This window comes from Aulonocara stuartgranti, assembly GCF_965226115.1.
Source record: "Aulonocara stuartgranti genome assembly, chromosome: 16".
Classification (NCBI taxonomy): Eukaryota; Metazoa; Chordata; class Actinopteri; order Cichliformes; family Cichlidae; genus Aulonocara; species Aulonocara stuartgranti.
Window position 1 is genome coordinate 664,057 of NC_138952.1, and position 18,585 is coordinate 682,641.

Below are 18,585 nucleotides of genomic sequence, written 5' to 3' on the forward strand. Positions count from 1 at the left end.
GAATCATGTTTACCAGGCAGGGAGGTCCTGCTGAGACAGGTGCATTATGGGAAAGGCGGGCATGTTTCTGGACAACATGGCTGTATCCCAATTCAGGGTCTGCAGCCTTAACGGTCCACAAGGGCCGCGTACTCAAAGACCGCTAAGGCCAAAGTGCGAGGCTTGTGAAATGGACGGTCTAGCCTCCGTCGCGCTGCCCAGGTTGCCTAGCAACCATGATACTAACAGCTGGAAACGTGTCATACAGCTGTGTTTGACAGAGATGAAGGAGAAAATCGTTTGTTCATTTGTTTTTATGTGAGCTATCTGAGTCATCTCACTTTGGTAATGTAAATATAATATGGCCAATATTACAGTTATTATATTAATCATTATTAGTTATTACAGCAGTGAACATGAACTCTGTGCCAAACACTGAGCTTCAGTAAAGATTCAAGTTGCTGTTATTTATAAATTTATATTTATAAATTATAAATCTTCACTCAAAGACACTCAAGTATCTGTGACAGTGTGTATACAGATGTGTTATATATAAGAGACAAATATTGTTCTTTTAATATGTTGTCATTACTAAATTTGGCTCAATGCTTACATACATGTGTAAAAAGCAAATGTGCGAGCTGTGATAACTGTGTCTGATAGAATGAAGAGTCGACTGATATATGAAATATTCCTTTATTGGGTGAGAAAATCAGACCCTGTCATAACTGCTGTAAGTCACACAGAATAGATATCAGAGCCTTAAACAGGCTGACGTCTGCTAAATGGGTCAAACTGGGCAGAAAGTCTACAAACACATAACATCCTTATAGAATATGATGTAACACTATAGATCAACTTAGCTCAGAATATATAAAGCATATAAACAGTTACAGCAATATGATGCAACACACACAGCAGCTACTGATCCAAAATCCTCAAAGCTTCATAGAACTGAAACCAACATTTATTTTAGCTCCATTCTGCTGCTGATACAGACTTTAGGTTTCTGAACATTAAACTTGTTGCTGCCTTTCATAGTGTGTAACTTGAAGGCCCTGAGTACTCTGAGTACTTTCTCCCACACTGGAAACACTGGGATGATCACATTATTTGAACATTACCTAATAAGACTGATTCAGCACAGACAGTTATGTTAAACTTTCCTAGCAGTCCTTCACAAACAGGGAACAGTCTGTCTATTCTCTCCATCTGTCAGCTGCTGCTGGCTCTTCCTCCTCCTCTTCCTCACACACTGCTGAGTTTGTCCTGGTGGATCATCAGGGCTGCAAAGCCTCACAGATGATGTGCAGCAGTGGGTCCCTCAGTCTGTCCTCACTCTGGACACTTGCAGTCGTCACACATGGAAATCAAATGTGTGATAAGCTGCAGGATTCAAACACAAGTGTAACTTATAAACACATGTTCATACTTTTATTCCACAATCAGAGAGAAAGAAACAGAGAGAGTGCAGGACAGACAGACAGGTGACAGTCTCAGGTGTACACACTGCTACACAACAGCACAGAGAAGCAGGATTTAGTGTTTGTGTTATTACGAGTGTAAACAAGAAGAGTTCCAGATGGTGCAGTGGACACATGTGTGACTGCTGTGATTAAAGCATCTTTCTTTCAGCTTAACGAGTGAACCGTCAGCTCGTTCAAACACACGTTAAAGTGCGTTTGGCTCGACACCACCGAACAGAGGCAGCAATATAACACAGCTCACATTAACAGTGCAGTGAATCCTGCTTGTGCCGTGATGTTCAGGACTGCAAACTGAGCAGCATCACTGACTTTCAGCTTGTTGTGTTTGTGGATATATGACTGACTTTAATTATCCATAAATCATCACATTCTCTGTAAGATTAAGGTCGACTATCGAACGGCGTATAAAGTAAAGGCTTTAAAACAAAGTTAGTACAAACGTCACTAATGTCACATAACTTTGCCGACATGTGGCCAACAGGAATGTTTAATGTTCTTCGTTATTAAACATTCGCACATAAATAAGTGACGTCATATTCAGTACTTACTTAAAGTTCACTCTACACCCACCGCCGCGCTATGAAGTCTGGGATATGTTGGGCCATGAAAGCTTCACAGGCCCGTCCTTAAAATTCAGGGAAATGAAGGACACATTTGAGGGCCGCATTTCGAGCAGCCTTTGAATTGGGACAGCCTTCGTCCGTCGCTGTGACGTAATCGGCCTTCAAATGCGGCCTTGAAGGCTGCAGACCCTGAATTGGGACACAGCCCATGTGTTAGTGTCTGTCTCTGTTATTCCTGCAGGGAAGAGCGGGTTGATTGGCCCTTTAGTGTCACTTTAGAGCTGCACAGTCAGACAATCAATCAATAATAAAAAAGAGATGTACAAAAACTGCAAAGTCATGAAGGCAAAACTTCTTTCTTTGCATTTGAAGTATAACAAAGTCAGTCTAATGCCTGACTGACAGCAGGGGGCGCTGCAGTTCTGGCCTTAAACTCTGCCTAAGTGCCTTGGAGCAATGTGATGATGGTAAAACTGCTGTTGCTGAAATTTTCATTCAGAAGTTGCTTTGATTGCTGATTTCATTCAGCTCCTGTCAGATTAAATAGAAAGAACATGGAGTCTGGTGACGACTTTGTTCTTCCTCTTTCCACGACTGAGTATTGATCACAGTCAGTTCCCACACTATTATTAAAGGAATTATTATTTAATTATTATTAAAGGTCTCTAATGCAGGACTCCTGTTATTGATTATAGATTATTGATATGTGTGTGTAGCTCTGCCTCCTCAGATCCTGCAGTTCCCTGAGGACATGAAGATTCTGGCGGGGGAGAAAGTGGAGATCCTTTGCAAGTTTTCTGGAGCTCCGCCCATCACCTGCACCTGGCTGAAGTTCAGGAAACCGGTGAGATACACACACACACACAGACTAAGGCTGAGGCTATGGTACGTCTAAGTGTTTGTCTAAGCGTCCTCCTGCCTCTCCGGTCTCGGGCTCAGATCCAGGAGGGGTCAGATGACATCTCCATCGAGAGTAACGACAGCAGCAGCAGGCTGACCATCGGCAGCGGGCAGCAGGAACACTGTGGCTGCTACACCATCGAGCTGAAGAACAGCTACGGCCTCAGACAGGCCGCCCTCAACCTCACCATCGTCGGTGAGACAGCAGCGTCTGCACTTCCTGTTTAATGATTCCTGAAAGAATCAGCTGCAAAATTTAATATTTTCAGCTTGTGTTCATCGTCATCTATCCCCGCCCCTCCTCAGATAAACCCGACCCCCCAGCAAAGGTTCCTGCGGCCTCAGACATCCGTCGGTCCTGCCTGACGCTGTCGTGGTACGGGCCGACCTACGATGGAGGTAGCGCCGTGCAGTCCTATAAACTGGAGATCTGGGACTCCGTGGAGCAGCAGTGGAAACACCTGGTGTCCTGCAATAGCACCTCCTACAACGTACAGGTGAGTGTTCTCTCGCAGCACGGCTCAGAAACTGTTCAAGGACTGTTTTAAGGGTCGTAAAGTGTCTGTTTGTCTCTAGAACCTCCTCCCAGATCGGCAGTACAAGTTTCGTGTCCGGGCAGAGAACATCTACGGAGTCGGAGAGCCGAGCGCCGAATCTGAACCTGTGACTGTCGGACTGGTGGACACTGATGGTGAGTTGTTCCTTGAGTTGTTGGTGATGCATGTAGAACTTTCTTGAAGTCCTGATGGTTACAGGGATCATTCATCACACATCAACACAACAACTACTTTCTATCTGCCAAACTACGTCTGCCAAACGAATGAGTCAAGGACGTGTCCATGATGAGAGGCTTGTGGTGGGATGTAAGCATAAACATCTTCCTTAGCCAAGCTCACTGCATGTTTTAAGGAAGCGGTTCAGGATTTCTGAAAGCTTCCTGCTCAGTTCTTTAAATAAATGTTTGATGCTTTGAGCACCAGAAATCATTACATTGAAGAGAAGACAGCTCGTAGCTACAGAACTGTGCAGCTCACACCAAAACATCTGGATGCATAAAGCTGTCTTTAAGCTGGAGTGATGGACCCCGAGACGAGTTTTCTCTTCATTTGGTTCCAAATGGATGTTATGAAGGGAGGCCAGTGGGTACTGGGAACCACTGCTGCTTTGTAGAGATTGGGAAGCTGCTACAAATTCATGTCCAGTGAAACAGACCTGCTGTGCTCAGTTAATCTGAGTTTATGTTAATGCACAAGTTTAGGAATCTGATAAATGGGAGGATGAGTCAAATCTCACTGTTAACAACAGAAACATGATGCAGGATGCTTTGTAAGTGACAGGAGCGCCTCACTGGTGTAACAAACACCCAGTTTGACAGGTGGTACATGTTATGTTTATATACTTGCATAAATAATCCTGATCTACTGTTTCCTGGGCAAATGTTCCGGTCATTGGTCGGGTCACTCATCATAGATTTGGAGTTTCTGTTGGTCTAGGTGGTCATGATCATCTCACCCCAGTTCCTGACTTAAGTGGTTGCTGGTTTTAGGCCACTAAAGTCTCGGTAGTGCCCTTGAGCTAAGCTTCATAATCATGAGCTGCTGAGGTAGAAGATGAACGAGAGGGTCGTGATTAAAAAAAACTTAACATTTGGTCTGATTTCATCACGTCTGCTGCTCCATGATGATTCCTAACGAAAGACCTGGTCCACCACTACCTCCAGCTGTTCACCTGTAACTAAACCAGAACCAACTAAACCAATCAAACTAAACTGCATCTCAGTGATCAGGAATGAACTAACCAGACTGACTGAACTAACTCTGCTTCGTCCAACAGAAAACCAAGAGGAGCCAGAGGAGGAGGATGAAGGTATGACACTGACTAACTGTATACCCACACGGATGTTCGTTAACCTTCACACAGCATTCACACATCTTCAGTCCTCCCGTGTCTGTGACCTCTGACCTCTGTGTGTTGCCTGTGTGTCAGACTCAGAGAAAGAGCCGGAGTACAGAGATGTTACCATCAGAACAGACATAAAGGTGAAGGACCTGTACGACGTGGAGGAGAGGCTGGGAACGTAAGTCTGCGCTCACATTTCCCATCATGCACCTTAAGCTCTGTAGACATTCTCACAGTGTTGTTTGCATGGAAGGGGGAAGTTCGGTCAGGTCTTCAAGCTGGTGGAGAAGTCTACAAAGAAGGTTTGGGCCGGAAAGTTCATCAAAGCCTACTCTGCAAAGGAGAAGGACAACGTCCGGCAGGAGATCGGCATCATGAACAGCCTCCATCACCCCAAACTGGTCCAGTGTGTCGACGCCTTCGAGGGCAAGTCTGACATCGTCATGGTGCTGGAGATGTAAGTGATCCATCACATCTCCTTACATGACTGCAGCTGGCCGTGAGGAGTCACAGATGAGCTCAGCCTCTGATGGATGGAAGCAGTAAATGTCTGTTCGGTTCATAGATTTAAAACATGACCGGTCTGTAAACGGACTTGAGATGTTTTGGCTTCACAAAGTATCAGAAAATAAGTTTGTGAGCAGACATGAGAGGGATTTGAGGGCAGCTATTTCCTCTGTTGATTTTAGATCTGATGAAGCAGCGGCACCAAACTTTTTGTTTTCTCGTAAAACTGTTCAGCTGCTGAAATTTCCAGCTGAACTCTTCCATAAGTGTCTAATTTGTAGTGGGCTTCATAATTTGTCGTAATCACGGGAAACGTTCAGTGTTTATTACAGAATGTTTCCTCAGATAAACAATCTAAATGAAGTAAACAGCGACTATCTGCTGCCATGATCCGAACTGATGGAGCGCAGGAAACGAGACATTTACCGTCAGGTTTTGTTTTTTATCCGCCCTCTGAGATCTGATAACGTTTCCTCAGCAGCTTCATTACTGCGACAGCCTCATTACAGAAATATGGTTTTGTCTTCTAACCCTCAAGAAAAGAAAAACATCTTTCATACATGTCCACACGGTGGCGCTGTTAAAGGCTGTAGACCAGGGGTAGGCAACTTCAGGCCTCGAGGGCCGGTGTCCTGCAGGTTTTAGACATGACCCTGTGTCAACACACCTGAATCAAATCATTAGTTCATTCCCAGGCCTCTGGAGAACTTCACGACATGTTGAGGAGGTCATTTAGCCGTTTGAATCCGCTGTGTTGGATCAAGGACCACCTGCAGGACACCGGCCCTCCAGGCCTGGAGCTGCCCACCCCTGCTGTAGACAGAAAGATCGAGCTTTTGGACCATGTTTAATATCTCTGGATTTAGTTCTTTATTTTTAATGTAAATATATTCAGTTTACTGTGATTAAATAAAGTAAAACTTCTGAGAAATAAATGATGTCAAAGCTGTTACAGTTATTAAGTCAAATTTAGATGTTGAGGTGCTTTAGGTTTATTTTAACATCAGTCTGGTTTAGTTCCTCCCAGAAGCAAAGAGAAGACATCAGAGGCTTTCTGTCCACAGTTACAGAGCAGCGCATTAAAACTCTAATATCTTTGCCTGTGGGGTCAGTGTTTCTGCAGCTGTATACCTGTGTGGATGTCTTGATGCATGCTCAGTCGTCCAGGTAAGGACTCACCTGTCACTTGGGTGAGTGACAAAACATTTCTCCCACTATAAACGCTTCATCCAGACGAATGAAAGCAACTTTTTTGGATTGTATTGCAACGTACTGACAAATAAAACAAGGTTTGAAATGATAAATAACTTAACACCATGTGTTCTGTTGTAATTTAAGCAAAGACCTCCTCCCTTGCTTTGTCTACAGGATCTCAGGCGGGGAGCTGTTTGAGCGGATCATCGATGAAGACTTTGAGCTGACTGAGAGAGAGGTGATCAAATACATGCTGCAGATCATTGATGGGGTCAACTTCATCCACAAACAGGGCATCGTGCACCTCGACCTCAAACCAGAGAACATCATGTGCATCAACAAGACTGGCAGCAAAATCAAACTCATTGACTTCGGCCTCGCCAGACGGCTAGGTAACCTTAAACTTAATCGCTGATTTTCATTGAGTTCTGTTAGGCGGGTGTGGAATGACAGTCCGGCAGATAAACAGTTTGTCTGTGATCACACGGCCGATGCTTCCTCCCACAGAAAACGCAGGAACTCTGAAGGTTTTGTTCGGGACTCCAGAGTTTGTGGCTCCAGAGGTCATCAACTACGAACCCATCAGCTATCCCACCGACATGTGGAGCATAGGAGTCATCTGTTATATACTGTTAGTGCAGAGCTGCCTGCTACAATCTGTGCACGCTTTGTTTTGGCTTGATTTAGTTTGGCTGACGTTGTCGTGGGTTTGTCCTCTCAGGCTGAGCGGTCTGTCTCCCTTTATGGGCGACAATGACAACGAGACTCTGTCCAATGTGACCTCAGCCACCTGGGACTTTGAGGACGAAGCCTTCGATGAAATTTCTGACAATGCCAAAGACTTCATTACCAAACTGCTGAAAAAAGACATGAAGTAAGACCTAGTGTATCATCAGTGTGTTACATGAAACCATATTAGTAGGTACACTGTGCTGGAAAAACTGAGAACCAGGAGCTGAAAGTGTTATGTAGGAGAAAGTGTGCCAGTATAAATAATCCTGAAGTCTAGCTCATGTAAAGTGTTTCCGATCCATCTCCAGGGCTCGGCTGTCCTGCGCGCAGTGTTTCGAACACCCCTGGCTGAAACAGGACACGAACACCATGAAGGCCAAGAAGCTCTCCAAGGAGAGGATGAAGAAGTACATCCTGAGGAGGAAGTGGCAGGTAAACACGAGGACAGACAGAGACCCAAGAGTCTCACAGGACAAAGATATATTTATTCACAAATCAGTATAAGTGACCATGCGGAGAATGCACGCACGTTTCCACTGGACGTGCTTGTTCACAGACACAGACAGACATCGTGCATCATAGAGTGAGATTTGGCGTTGTGTGGTCAAAGTGTCGTAGCGTGGAAGTGCAGAGGTCTCCGTTCATGTACAACTCATTTTTGTTTGGGGTGATGTTCATGAAAGTCCTTCATTTTCCCATTTGTTGCCCTTTTCCAGCCAAAATATTTCCAAATAGATGTTTTTATGTTTTTGTCACTGGTAGTTAGACCGATAGCCTCAGTCGCTGCATCTGTCTTTGTATTTGTGTTGCGAATCTTTCTTCTTCTTCTTCGTAGAAAACGGGTCACGCTGTTCGAGCCATCGGCAGATTGTCATCCATGGCCATGATGGCTGGAGTCAGCGCCAAGAAAGGCTCCCCCACTGAAGGTAGAAAGACCAGAACAGAAAGCAGCATCAGTTCTGTGCCAGTCGCAGACAGACTGCCAACAGTTACACAGGCCTGCCCATGTCTACTGTTCAGACCTTCAGTCTGAGGTTCCTGCTCCTCTCTACAGGCTCTTTACGTGTCTGTGTCACAGTCTGTCCACAGACACAGTATTTATGCCCTTGATGAAGGATTGTGTGTTTAAATGTGATTGTGGGTACCACAAATTGGCATGGGGTAGGGACCAACAGTCACTTTTGGGGTCCAAATGCTGGTCCCCACAAACCTTGAGGTTGTTTTAAAGTTACAGTTAGGTTATGTTTAGGTTAAAGGTCAGGCTTTCATTTTTATGGTAAGGGGCTGGGAAAGCATTATGTCAACTGAATGTCCTCACTAAGATGTGAAACTAGCATGTGTGTGTTTTCAGAGGATAACCAGTTCCTGGAGTGTTTAGAGTACGAGCAGAAAACTGAGTGTAAGCCGACGTTCAGCACTGTCATCAAAGACGTGGAGGTGGTGGAGGGCAGCGCTGCTCGCTTTGACTGCAAGATAGAAGGTACAACGATGTTTGTAGCCCAAACCTGATGGAGGGTCTGATTAAGCATTCGTCTTAATGATTCTTCCTTCTAGTAACGACTGTGCAAACGTGGTTTTTAATAAAGAAACGGTTGCTGTTGCAGGTTATCCTGATCCAGAGGTGGTGTGGTACAAAGACGACCAGCCCATCAAAGAGACCCGACACTTCCAGATCGACTACGATGAGGAAGGAAACTGCAGCCTAGTCATTTCAGAGGTCAGAGGTCATGTAAACCTTAGGCAGCTTTGTACTGAAATGCATTAGATTGGTGATATACAGATATACTGACTTCAGTCTAAGTATGGACTGGGCCTGGTGTTAGTTAGTTATCGAGTATTCTGCGGATTATACCGTCCACCGTGTAACTGTAGGACTGGATCTGCTGGATGAGGCAGAGGTCACGTGTTTTTCTGCACGTGTGCATACCTTCATTTTAAGCTTGCATGGGAATGAGTGAGTTTGTGGCGGCTGCAACGAAGGACAGCGAGCAGATGAGGACTGTGGAGTTTGTCCTGTGCTTTGATGAAAACAACACATCATCATGGTGAAGACATTAATATCAGTAATAATTCAGTGTCTAACCTTACTGCCCCAGGTTTTAGTTTTACTGGCCCAACCTTTTATATTTTATAATTATCAGCAGTCTTGTTGAAATTTGATGTTATTTCACTTAAATCTGATGTAATTTAAAGCAATTAAAACCTTTAAGTGTCTCTTAGAATACAACATAAGACAGAAACATGCTGACATCATCTGCATCGTCATATTGATGATACTGAAAATCTCACTTTTCTTCTGTTTTGTCTTTAAGTGAAATCATTTAACATGAAACACGAAGCAGAATTAATGTGATAGGTTATAATTAAGGTAGCATGTGATTCATATCTGTCGTATAAATCTGCAGGTCTCAGGAGACGATGATGCCAAGTACACAGTGAAGGCCGTTAACAGTCTGGGGGAGGCGACCTGCACAGCTGAGCTGCTGGTGGAGGTGATGGCTGGAGAGGAGGAGGAGGAAGAAGAGGAGGAGTAATGGAGCGACTGTCTGGACTCCCACAGGGAGAGGAGGAGGCAACAATGAGCAACAATCTCTCCCACTCAACCTGTTGGACCTGAGCAGGAAACTTACCCACAGAGAAGGTTCTGATTGGAGGACAGGTGGGGAATATTTGCCACACCTGTCCTCACATGCAGAAGGTTTCGCGTTTGGTTTTTAGTGAGCAGGGCAGCACTTAGGTTTGAAGCACTGAGCATGTGCAGAGCTGCAGCCAGGTTAGATTTTTAATGAGGCTTTGTTGTGTTTCTGTTTTTTTAGTGATGAGTCGTGATCTTAACGTTTCAGCCTCCTGGGATCATTGGAGTAAATGGATGAAGTGATTTAATGTCCTGAGCGTTAAAAATATCTAACGCTAAATAATCAGCGTGGTTCTTACGCTGCACGTGTTTCTGATGTCACATTATATATTTTTATCGGGCTCAGGATGTTAAATCTGTGTGGGTGTGGCTTATTGATCCGTGTGGGGAACCATATACGAACTTTGTGGTAAACACTCACTGAATGTTGATACTTTTCAAACTGCCCACTTCAGCCTCGCACCACATTGTGCTAAACCACACCTCCTTCAGACAGGCAGAACACAGGCTCCGCCCTCTCAGCATACATGGACTCATGCCTGTGATTTCCTGTCTGCTCTGAGAAATGATTTCATGTTTGATGATTGCCACACACACACACACACACACAGTGGTGGTTTCTTGCTGTTCGTCAGGCAGAAACATGATGCTCGCTGCCACACAGCAGCTGTGTCACTGCAACACTCTGCCAGTGACGTTTGCTACAATTATTCACAGTTTCCTAAATAATTTGTGAGAATACGGCCAGAAAGCCTGGACTGTGTTTCAGCTCTGTTTGACACAAACGTCGACCAAGAGTGCGTTCTAATCCCCGTCCTTATAAACACGCGTATATTTTAAAGACTCGTGGCAGCTCTAGTTCCTGCAGCTGAAGTCAACCATGAGGTCGTGCATGTGAGACCCACTCCCTGTGGGAGTCCAAGGGAGGGAGAAGATGAGGCAGTTGGTGGAGAGCAGGAAGGCGGAGATGAGCCGAATACTCACAGAGCTGCACCACAGTGGAGGGCGAACTGTGAATAAAAGCTGCTGGTGCATGACAGCTGAAGGCAAGAAGTCATTTATCGTGTTGGTGCTGAAGCTGAAGCCAAAATGATACTGATCAATCATCCGTGTTAAAGAGGACCTCCTCGGTTTTTTGTGACCATCAGGCGTGTAAAAACACTTCAGCGTGCTCTGGTTCACAAACCAATGTCCTTTTTTCTGCCGCCACACTGAGGTGATCTCATCACTCATTTCAATACACAGCTGCCCCTCTGCAGGCTTCCAGACGTTAGCCAATCAGAAGTGCTTTTAGGAAGGGAGGCCTTAAAGAAACAGCAGGTGACAGAGCTGCGCCGCAGCCCAGTGTAAGCTAAAGAAGGATTATTATGAACTGTGAGTCTTGCAGATCATACAGAGCTGGGAACGAGTAGAAAAGGTCCACTTTTTCATACTTAATTGGAGCTCAGTAAACACTTTGCCCCACAGGATTTCTGGGTAATGAAGTCCTTCAGTTGTGTCATTAGATGCCTCGACACTGACGTGAGCAGCTCTGTGAGTAAGAGGCTGAGGATGCCGATGCGTTCAGCTGGGAAACGCTGAATCTGTCAGCTCGGCTCTTTTCTTCTGTTTGAGCACTTTTCTTTCTTTTCTTTCTATTTGCGACTTTGACAGCCGGCTTCAACAAAAGACATCAGGGGGCTCAAATCGACTCGGCCTTACGCTGCGAGCCTCAGAGCCTCGTCACTCTGAACAGCAGCCGGAGTGATTTTTTTATCTGCTGACGTCTGTCATACCGAGGGACAAAACCTGCTGCGAGCTTCGGCGAGCTGAGAGGATTTTACCTCGGTGTCGACCAATGAAAGCAACATTTAGTCCTACAGATGAGAGAAGATCGAACCATAAGTTCAACAGTAATCTGATTTTTTACAATTTAAGATTTGAGCCTTTTTTCATGAGCTGCAGATATAATCGTACTTATCTCACTATGTCACAATAAAACATTTTATCCTGTAAATGTTCATATTTTTGCCTGAATGCAGGATTTTGGACCAGATGCATCTCCACGCATTGTAAGCTCAGCCAAAATGAGATTATATAAATATTTCTACAAATTTGTTGTTTCCATCTGCAACAGTTAAAGATCTCTACACTCATAAAGTATTCTGATTAGTAACATAATGAAAGAGTCTACATCAGAGACGCCTTAAAGATGGAAATATCTTTCCGACCTGCCGAGGCTTGATTGTGCAGCACAGTCCTGACAGCAGCCAGCAGATAAACGCGCGTGAGCACGCGGTGCCGTCTCCGGCTGATCTTCGTGCCTCTGCGTCAAAGTCGTGACTTTTGTTGCACATTCCAGCTGTTTGCTTGTTGGTGAATCCACTTCTTTAAGCTTTACGGCCTCGTTAAGTTTCAGTCTGAAACCAAAGACGTGTTTTGAAAAGTCACCGGTGTGTTTGTGTGTGATTTTGTCTCGATGATGTTTTGACCTGTTCGTGTGTTTGGTGGTTTGTTTGCAGAATGTTTTATTTTTAGATTATTTAATGCACAGATTTGTTATTATTATCTTTCGAGCATCTGTCTTCTTAAAGGTGTCGCCTGCACTTAATGTTGTTCACGGTTATTAAACCCTCCTCACCTCAGACCAGCAGTGACTTCACTCTTAGGCTGATTGTTTTTGTATTAGATGTATGTAGATTATATTTCTCTAATTTTTATAAATATATATCAGTTTGATGAACTGCAGATGACATGTATGAGAACACTACGACTGTAGTTACTCACAGATACCAAATAAATCTTTATCACAAAACCAGGTTGTTGTGATTTGTTCAGGGTTAAGACTTTTGTTGTTGCATTAAAAACTGTTTCTTTCCATGGATACAGGCGAGAGTCTGTAAGACATTTTAAATATCTGCACATATAGACAGAAATAAAACAGTTTAAAGCATGAACACTTTCCAAACCTTTTAACAGAACACGTCACATAGAAGATTGATTCAGAGTCTCTGAATAAATCTTTTTTATCTCCAAACCTTTAGAGTCCCACACGTGGGATATTTCGTCCTCTGCATTTAACCCACTCACTCAGTGAAGCAGTGGGTGGTGTGTAGAGGCGGTACCTTAGTCAAGGGTACCTCAGGGTAGCCGTTCGGTGGAACCACCGACCTTCCTATTCTAGCGACCACTCTGCCTACTGAGCTATCGCTACCCCTCATGAATGAGCTCGAGTTTTTTGGGAAAATCTTGAGATCAGTGTTACACCAAAGCCTGATGACTGCAAGACCTGTGTGACAAAGATCTCAGCACATCATGTGATGAGGAACAAAGTCAGTGACATCGATCAGTCTGGAAAAAGTTAGAGACATTTCTGAGGCTGTGGGACTCCAGAGAACCACAGCGAGAGCCGATATCCACACAGAGAAAACTTGGAACAGTGCTGAATGTTCACTGCAGTGACCGGCCTAACAAAATGAGTCCATCAGCCAAACTGTAACCAAGTTTAAGAATATAATCCCCCCACTGTTATCATCTTCAATGCCCTGTACCAACACAGAGCAGAGCAGCTATCTGAACGCTGCTCCAACAGAGGTCGATCATCTTGTTAATAATTTCACCTCCTCACTACGTACGACTCTGGATACTGTAGCTCCTGTGAAAACTAAGGTCTCTAATCAGAAGTACCTGACTCCGTGGTATAATTCTCAAACACGTAGCCTAAAGCAGATGACTCGTAATCTGGAGAGGAAATGACGTGTCACAAATTTAGAGGATCATCATTTAGCCTGGAGAAATAGTTTGCTGCTTTATAAGAAAGCCCTCCACAAAGCCAGAACATCTTACTATTCATCACTGATTGAAGAATAAGAACAACCCCAGGTTTCTCTTCAGCTCTGTAGCCAGGCTGACAAACAGTCAGAGCTCTGTTGAGCCAACCATCCCTTTAACGTTAACTAGTAATGACTTCATGAACTTCTTCACAAATAACATTTTTATCATTAGAGAAAAAATGACCAATAATCATCCCACAGATGTAATATTATCTACAGTTACTCTTAGTACCATTGATGTTAAGTTAGACTCTTTTTCTCCAATTGATCTTTCTGAGTTAACTTCAATAATTACTTCCTCCAAACCATCAACGTGTCTTTTAGACCCCATTCCTACAAAACTGCTCAAAGAAGTCCTGCCATTAATTAATGCTTCGATCTTAAATATGATCAACCTATCTCTAATAATCGGCTATGTACCACAGGCCTTCAAGCTGGCTGTAGTTAAACCTTTACTCAAAAAGCATCTCTAGACCCAGCAGTCTTAGCTAATTATAGGCCAATCTCCAACCTTCCTTTATATCAAACATCCTTGAAAGAGTAGTTGTCAAACAGCTAACAGATCATCTGCAGAGGAATGGTTTATTTGCTTCCAACTTCTGATAAAACTAAAATTGTTTTACTCAGCCCTAAAAATCTTACTTACTTGTTGTTCCTAGAGTATTTAAGATGAGGCTTCACACTTTCCAGAATGACCATAAAGTGCCACCATCTCACCATGGTCCTGTCTGATGGAGCTCAGAGTGCTTCTGGGAGTCTTTAGGGCTGCACTTAAGGTGAAGAAACATTTCAAAGATTATGAAATTGAAATCTCATGTGCAAAACTTCAGATATCACCAAAGAGTTTTAATAATAATTTAAATACTTGCACTTTTCCTTTTCTAATAATAACAGAACAGTAAACGGTCTGACTGGCGAGTGCAGAAAGGACTCTGAGGGACAGGGGAGCTGTGGACAAGTGGACAACATGTCAGACGTCTCTATGAAGACAGATAGAGATCTGTATCTACAGAGATGTTCCTCAGATACAAGATCAGACACAAAATCGATTTTTATCATTTATTACTGTCAAACATGATCACGAAACAATAAAGTATTAGATGAAAAAATGCTGTTTGTTTTTGTATTGAATGGATCCACTTGCCATGTGTACCTGTGAGCCCAGGAGAGGGAAGGTCAGAGGTCAAAGAGGTATAAACATCAGATGATGATGTAACTGTTTGTGCTGCAGTTTGTCCTGAGAGACGGACTAACGAGCTGCTGCTCCTAATGAGAGGCCATTAACCAGGTGCTCTCAGGTGACCTCATTAACTGTGACAAACACTGACCAGCAGCCAAAACACACACGCGCACGCACACACACACACGCACACACACACACGCACGCGCACGCACACACACACACGCACACACACACACGCACGCACGCACACACGCACGCACACACACACACGCACACACACACACGCACACACACGCACGCACACACCGTCTATTGTAGTTTAAACTCAAACTGGTAAAGTTCAGCAGATGTTCGTTGACTTTGTTTTGTGCTCAGTGTTCTGAGCTGACGATGACTCCAGCTGTTCCCTTACGCTGACGAAGCCACAGAATAAATCTGAACTTTTTCAGACACATTTGCATTTCTCACATTTTAATGTTAAATTTAGGTTAACTTTGAGTTTGCTTAGTTCCCAAAGTGTTTTATTCCTTATTTCAACATAGTTTTGGTTTAAAATTTTTCACTATCAGTTTAGCTCAAATTACTTTCAGTTAGTATTTTTTATTATTCATATTTTTAGAGGCACGATTGAAGGACCATGGGCCTTTAAAAGATTCAATTTAATTTAATTTTACTTATATAGCACCAAATCATTGTAAGGTCTTGTAACCCTACAAAAATACAAAGAAAACAAAGAAAAACCCAACAATTATATGACCCCCTATGAGCAAGCACTTTGGCGACAGTGGGAAGGAAAAACTCCCTTTTAACAGGAAGAAACCTCCTCATCATCATTTACATACATTCACCTGTGTACTACAGCAGCTCATTGTTTAGCCCATGGTACAGTATGGTATGCATAACCATTACAAAACATTTAGGGAAAGTAGCATAATGTTACTAGTTCCTAGATTAAAAGTAACAGTTTCCCTTTGTTTTAACCTTCCAGAGGCAGCTGCTACAGCCAATCATCAAGTTCTTTCTTCTCCTGGTTTTCCTGTCAGTTAGTTTGAAGGAGCAGGATCTGGCACATTGATTCAACATACACCAGTCCACAGTGAGCCGCATTATTGCTACTTTAAAGGTGTCTAACAACAAGAGTGACATTAGTTAAGAAAAGTCCAGCTATAGTTCAAGACAACATAAAACACTAAGAAAATATGTAATATAAGTACATAGAGGAGTAACATAACGTTACTTTGTCAGGTAATGTCTATTTTCTTACCTTCATAGTTGTGTATACACAGTGTGATGCAGCACATAATTTAAATGCTTTATCTAATTTGCTGGTGGGGGTTGTCGTCACCCTGTTAATCTAATAAAGATTAGTGATGTTCAATTTTGGGAACTCTTGTAGGCAGCAGGTGGACAACGTCGCCATTGTTTAACCACACCAGAAACAGTTGTGCAGGACCAGTAGAACATGGAAGTGATTGTGCAAGTAGTCTATTGCACAGGAAAAAGCATCAACTGCAGTTCCTCTGACGTCCACCAGAGGCAGCAGTGAATCAGTCCCCATAGACTCCCATGTTAAAATTTTACAGGAGAACTAAACATTTTTACAGCCTGATACACAAACTGTTTGGTCTGTGTAGATAAGTTTCACTTTCACAGCAGCTTTACCGTTTTACAACTCACCTGTTTAAATAGTATTAAGACTCTCTTTGACTCACAGGTGGATGTAGCTGCTAGCTGACTGCTAGCTTTATATGAAGGTCACCGTACGAGCAGACTGTCCAGGAAGGCTGAGCTCCAGTTTAGTGAAGGGGAGACAGACACTATCTCTACTTCTAAGATTAGGCTTCAAACTTTCCTTTTTGCTAAAGCATTTAGTTAGGGCTGGACCCTCCCTTATGCTGCAATAGGTGTAGGCTGCTGATTCCCATGATGCATTGGGTGTTTCTTCTTCACTCACTATGTGCTAACAGACCTCTCTGCATTGAATCATATCTGTTATTAATCTCTGTCTCTCTTCCACAGCATGTCTTTATCCTGTCTTCCTTCTCTCACCCCAACCAGTCACAGCAGATGGCCCCGCCCCTCCCTGAGCCTGGTTCTGCTGGAGGTTTCTTCCTGTTAAAAGGGAGTTTTTCCTTCCCACTGTCGCCAAAGTGCTTGCTCATAGGGGGTCATAGGAACTGCAGGACTGTTTTGACTCCACTGATTGGACTGTTTTTGAAGCTGCATCTGAGAACCTGGATGAGCTCACGGACATCAAAACATCAGTTTCTGTGAAGACGTGTGTGTGCCAACAAACACACGTGTGCCAACAAACACACGTGTGTGTGCACATACAACAACAATAAACCATGGTTCACTCCTAAACTCCAACATCTTCGTAAGGCCAAGGAGGATGCCTACAGAAGTGGTGACAGGGCCCTGTACAAGCAAGCCAGGAACACACTGACCAAGGAGATCAAAGCAGCTAAAAGCATCTACTCCCAGAAGCTGGAAGAACGGCTCTCAGCCAACGACCCTGCGTCAGTGTGGAGGGCCCTGCAGGAAATCACCAGCTACAGACGCCCCCCACCCACTATTGAAGCAAACAAAGACCTGGCCAACGAGTTAAACACTTTCTACTGCAAGTTTGAGACGGACAGACTCCCATGCCCCACCCTCCCCTCCCAGGGACATTGCTTCAGACATTGACCCCCAACACACCTTCCACCTCTCCCCCCTTCACCCTCCCCTTCCCCAATCCAGACCCAACGACCTCCACCACACCTCTCACCCCCCTTTCCTCCTCCCTGAAACTCAGAATACGCACTGAGGATGTGAGCCGACTATTCCAGAAACAGAAGCCCAGGAAAGCCCCCGGACCAGACGGCGTCTCACCCTCCTGCCTCAAAACCTGTGCTGAACAGCTGGCTCCCATCTTTACTCGCATCTTCAACAGATCCCTGGAGCTGTGTGAAGTTCCCTCCTGCTTCAAACGCTCTACCATCCTCCCTGTTCCCAAGAAACCCACCATCACAGGACTGAATGACTACAGACCTGTCGCCTTGACGTCTGTGGTCATGAAATCCTTCGAACGACTGGTGCTAGTCCATCTGAAAGCCACCCGCTGGACCCTCTGCAGTTTGCCTACCGGGCAAACAGGTCGGTGGATGATGCAGTGAACATGGGGCTGCATTACATCCTGCAACACCTCGACCGCCCGGGAACTTATGCCAGGGTCCTGTTTGTGGACTTTAGTTCGGCTTTTAACACCATTGTGCCTGAACTTCTCTCCTCCAAACTCTCCCAGCTCATCGTGTCACCAGCTACCTGTCAGTGGATCACCAGCTTCCTGACAGACAGAAAGCAACAAGTGAGGCTGGGGGAGATCACCTCTGAAACCCGGTCCCTCAGTATTGGTGCCCCTCAAGGATGTGTCCTCTCACCACTACTGTTCTCCCTCTACACTAACGACTGCACCTCCAAGAACTCGGCTGTCAAACTCCTAAAGTTTGCAGATGACACCACCGTCATCGGCCTCATTTAGGATGGTGATGAGTCTGCATACCAGCAGGAAGTTGAGCGGCTGGTACTCTGGTGCAGTCAGCACAATCTGGAGCTGAACACTCTTAAAACTGTAGAGATGACAGTGGACTTCAGGAGACATCCCTCAACTCTGCTCCCCCCCTCACCATATCAGACAGCCCTGTGTCAACTG

At 44.4% G+C, this 18,585-nt stretch overlaps 1 protein-coding gene and 1 long non-coding RNA gene across 2 annotated transcripts in view; one reads left to right on the plus strand and one right to left on the minus strand.

Annotated features, from left to right (window-relative positions):
- mylka (myosin, light chain kinase a) overlaps nt 1-12,690 on the plus strand; it is a 46,137-nt gene extending 33,447 nt beyond the window's left edge. Inside the window, exons 21-35 of the mRNA XM_082509144.1 lie at nt 2,746-2,873; nt 2,969-3,125; nt 3,236-3,426; nt 3,506-3,620; nt 4,763-4,795; nt 4,916-5,006; nt 5,082-5,285; nt 6,704-6,921; nt 7,037-7,160; nt 7,251-7,403; nt 7,570-7,693; nt 8,097-8,187; nt 8,613-8,741; nt 8,866-8,978; nt 9,667-12,690. Coding sequence (XP_082365270.1) covers nt 2,746-2,873; nt 2,969-3,125; nt 3,236-3,426; nt 3,506-3,620; nt 4,763-4,795; nt 4,916-5,006; nt 5,082-5,285; nt 6,704-6,921; nt 7,037-7,160; nt 7,251-7,403; nt 7,570-7,693; nt 8,097-8,187; nt 8,613-8,741; nt 8,866-8,978; nt 9,667-9,795 — 2,000 coding nt within the window. The 3' untranslated portion in view covers nt 9,796-12,690. The remainder of the gene's footprint in view (nt 1-2,745; nt 2,874-2,968; nt 3,126-3,235; nt 3,427-3,505; nt 3,621-4,762; nt 4,796-4,915; nt 5,007-5,081; nt 5,286-6,703; nt 6,922-7,036; nt 7,161-7,250; nt 7,404-7,569; nt 7,694-8,096; nt 8,188-8,612; nt 8,742-8,865; nt 8,979-9,666) is intronic.
- Nucleotides 16-17,011, minus strand: LOC309691526. The gene is made up of 3 exons (XR_014272042.1): nt 16,569-17,011; nt 14,355-14,473; nt 16-1,365 (listed from the first exon to the last, which is right to left on the minus strand). It is a non-coding gene; the product is annotated as an uncharacterized lncRNA (long non-coding RNA).
- Nucleotides 17,012-18,585: the final 1,574 nt, after the last annotated feature.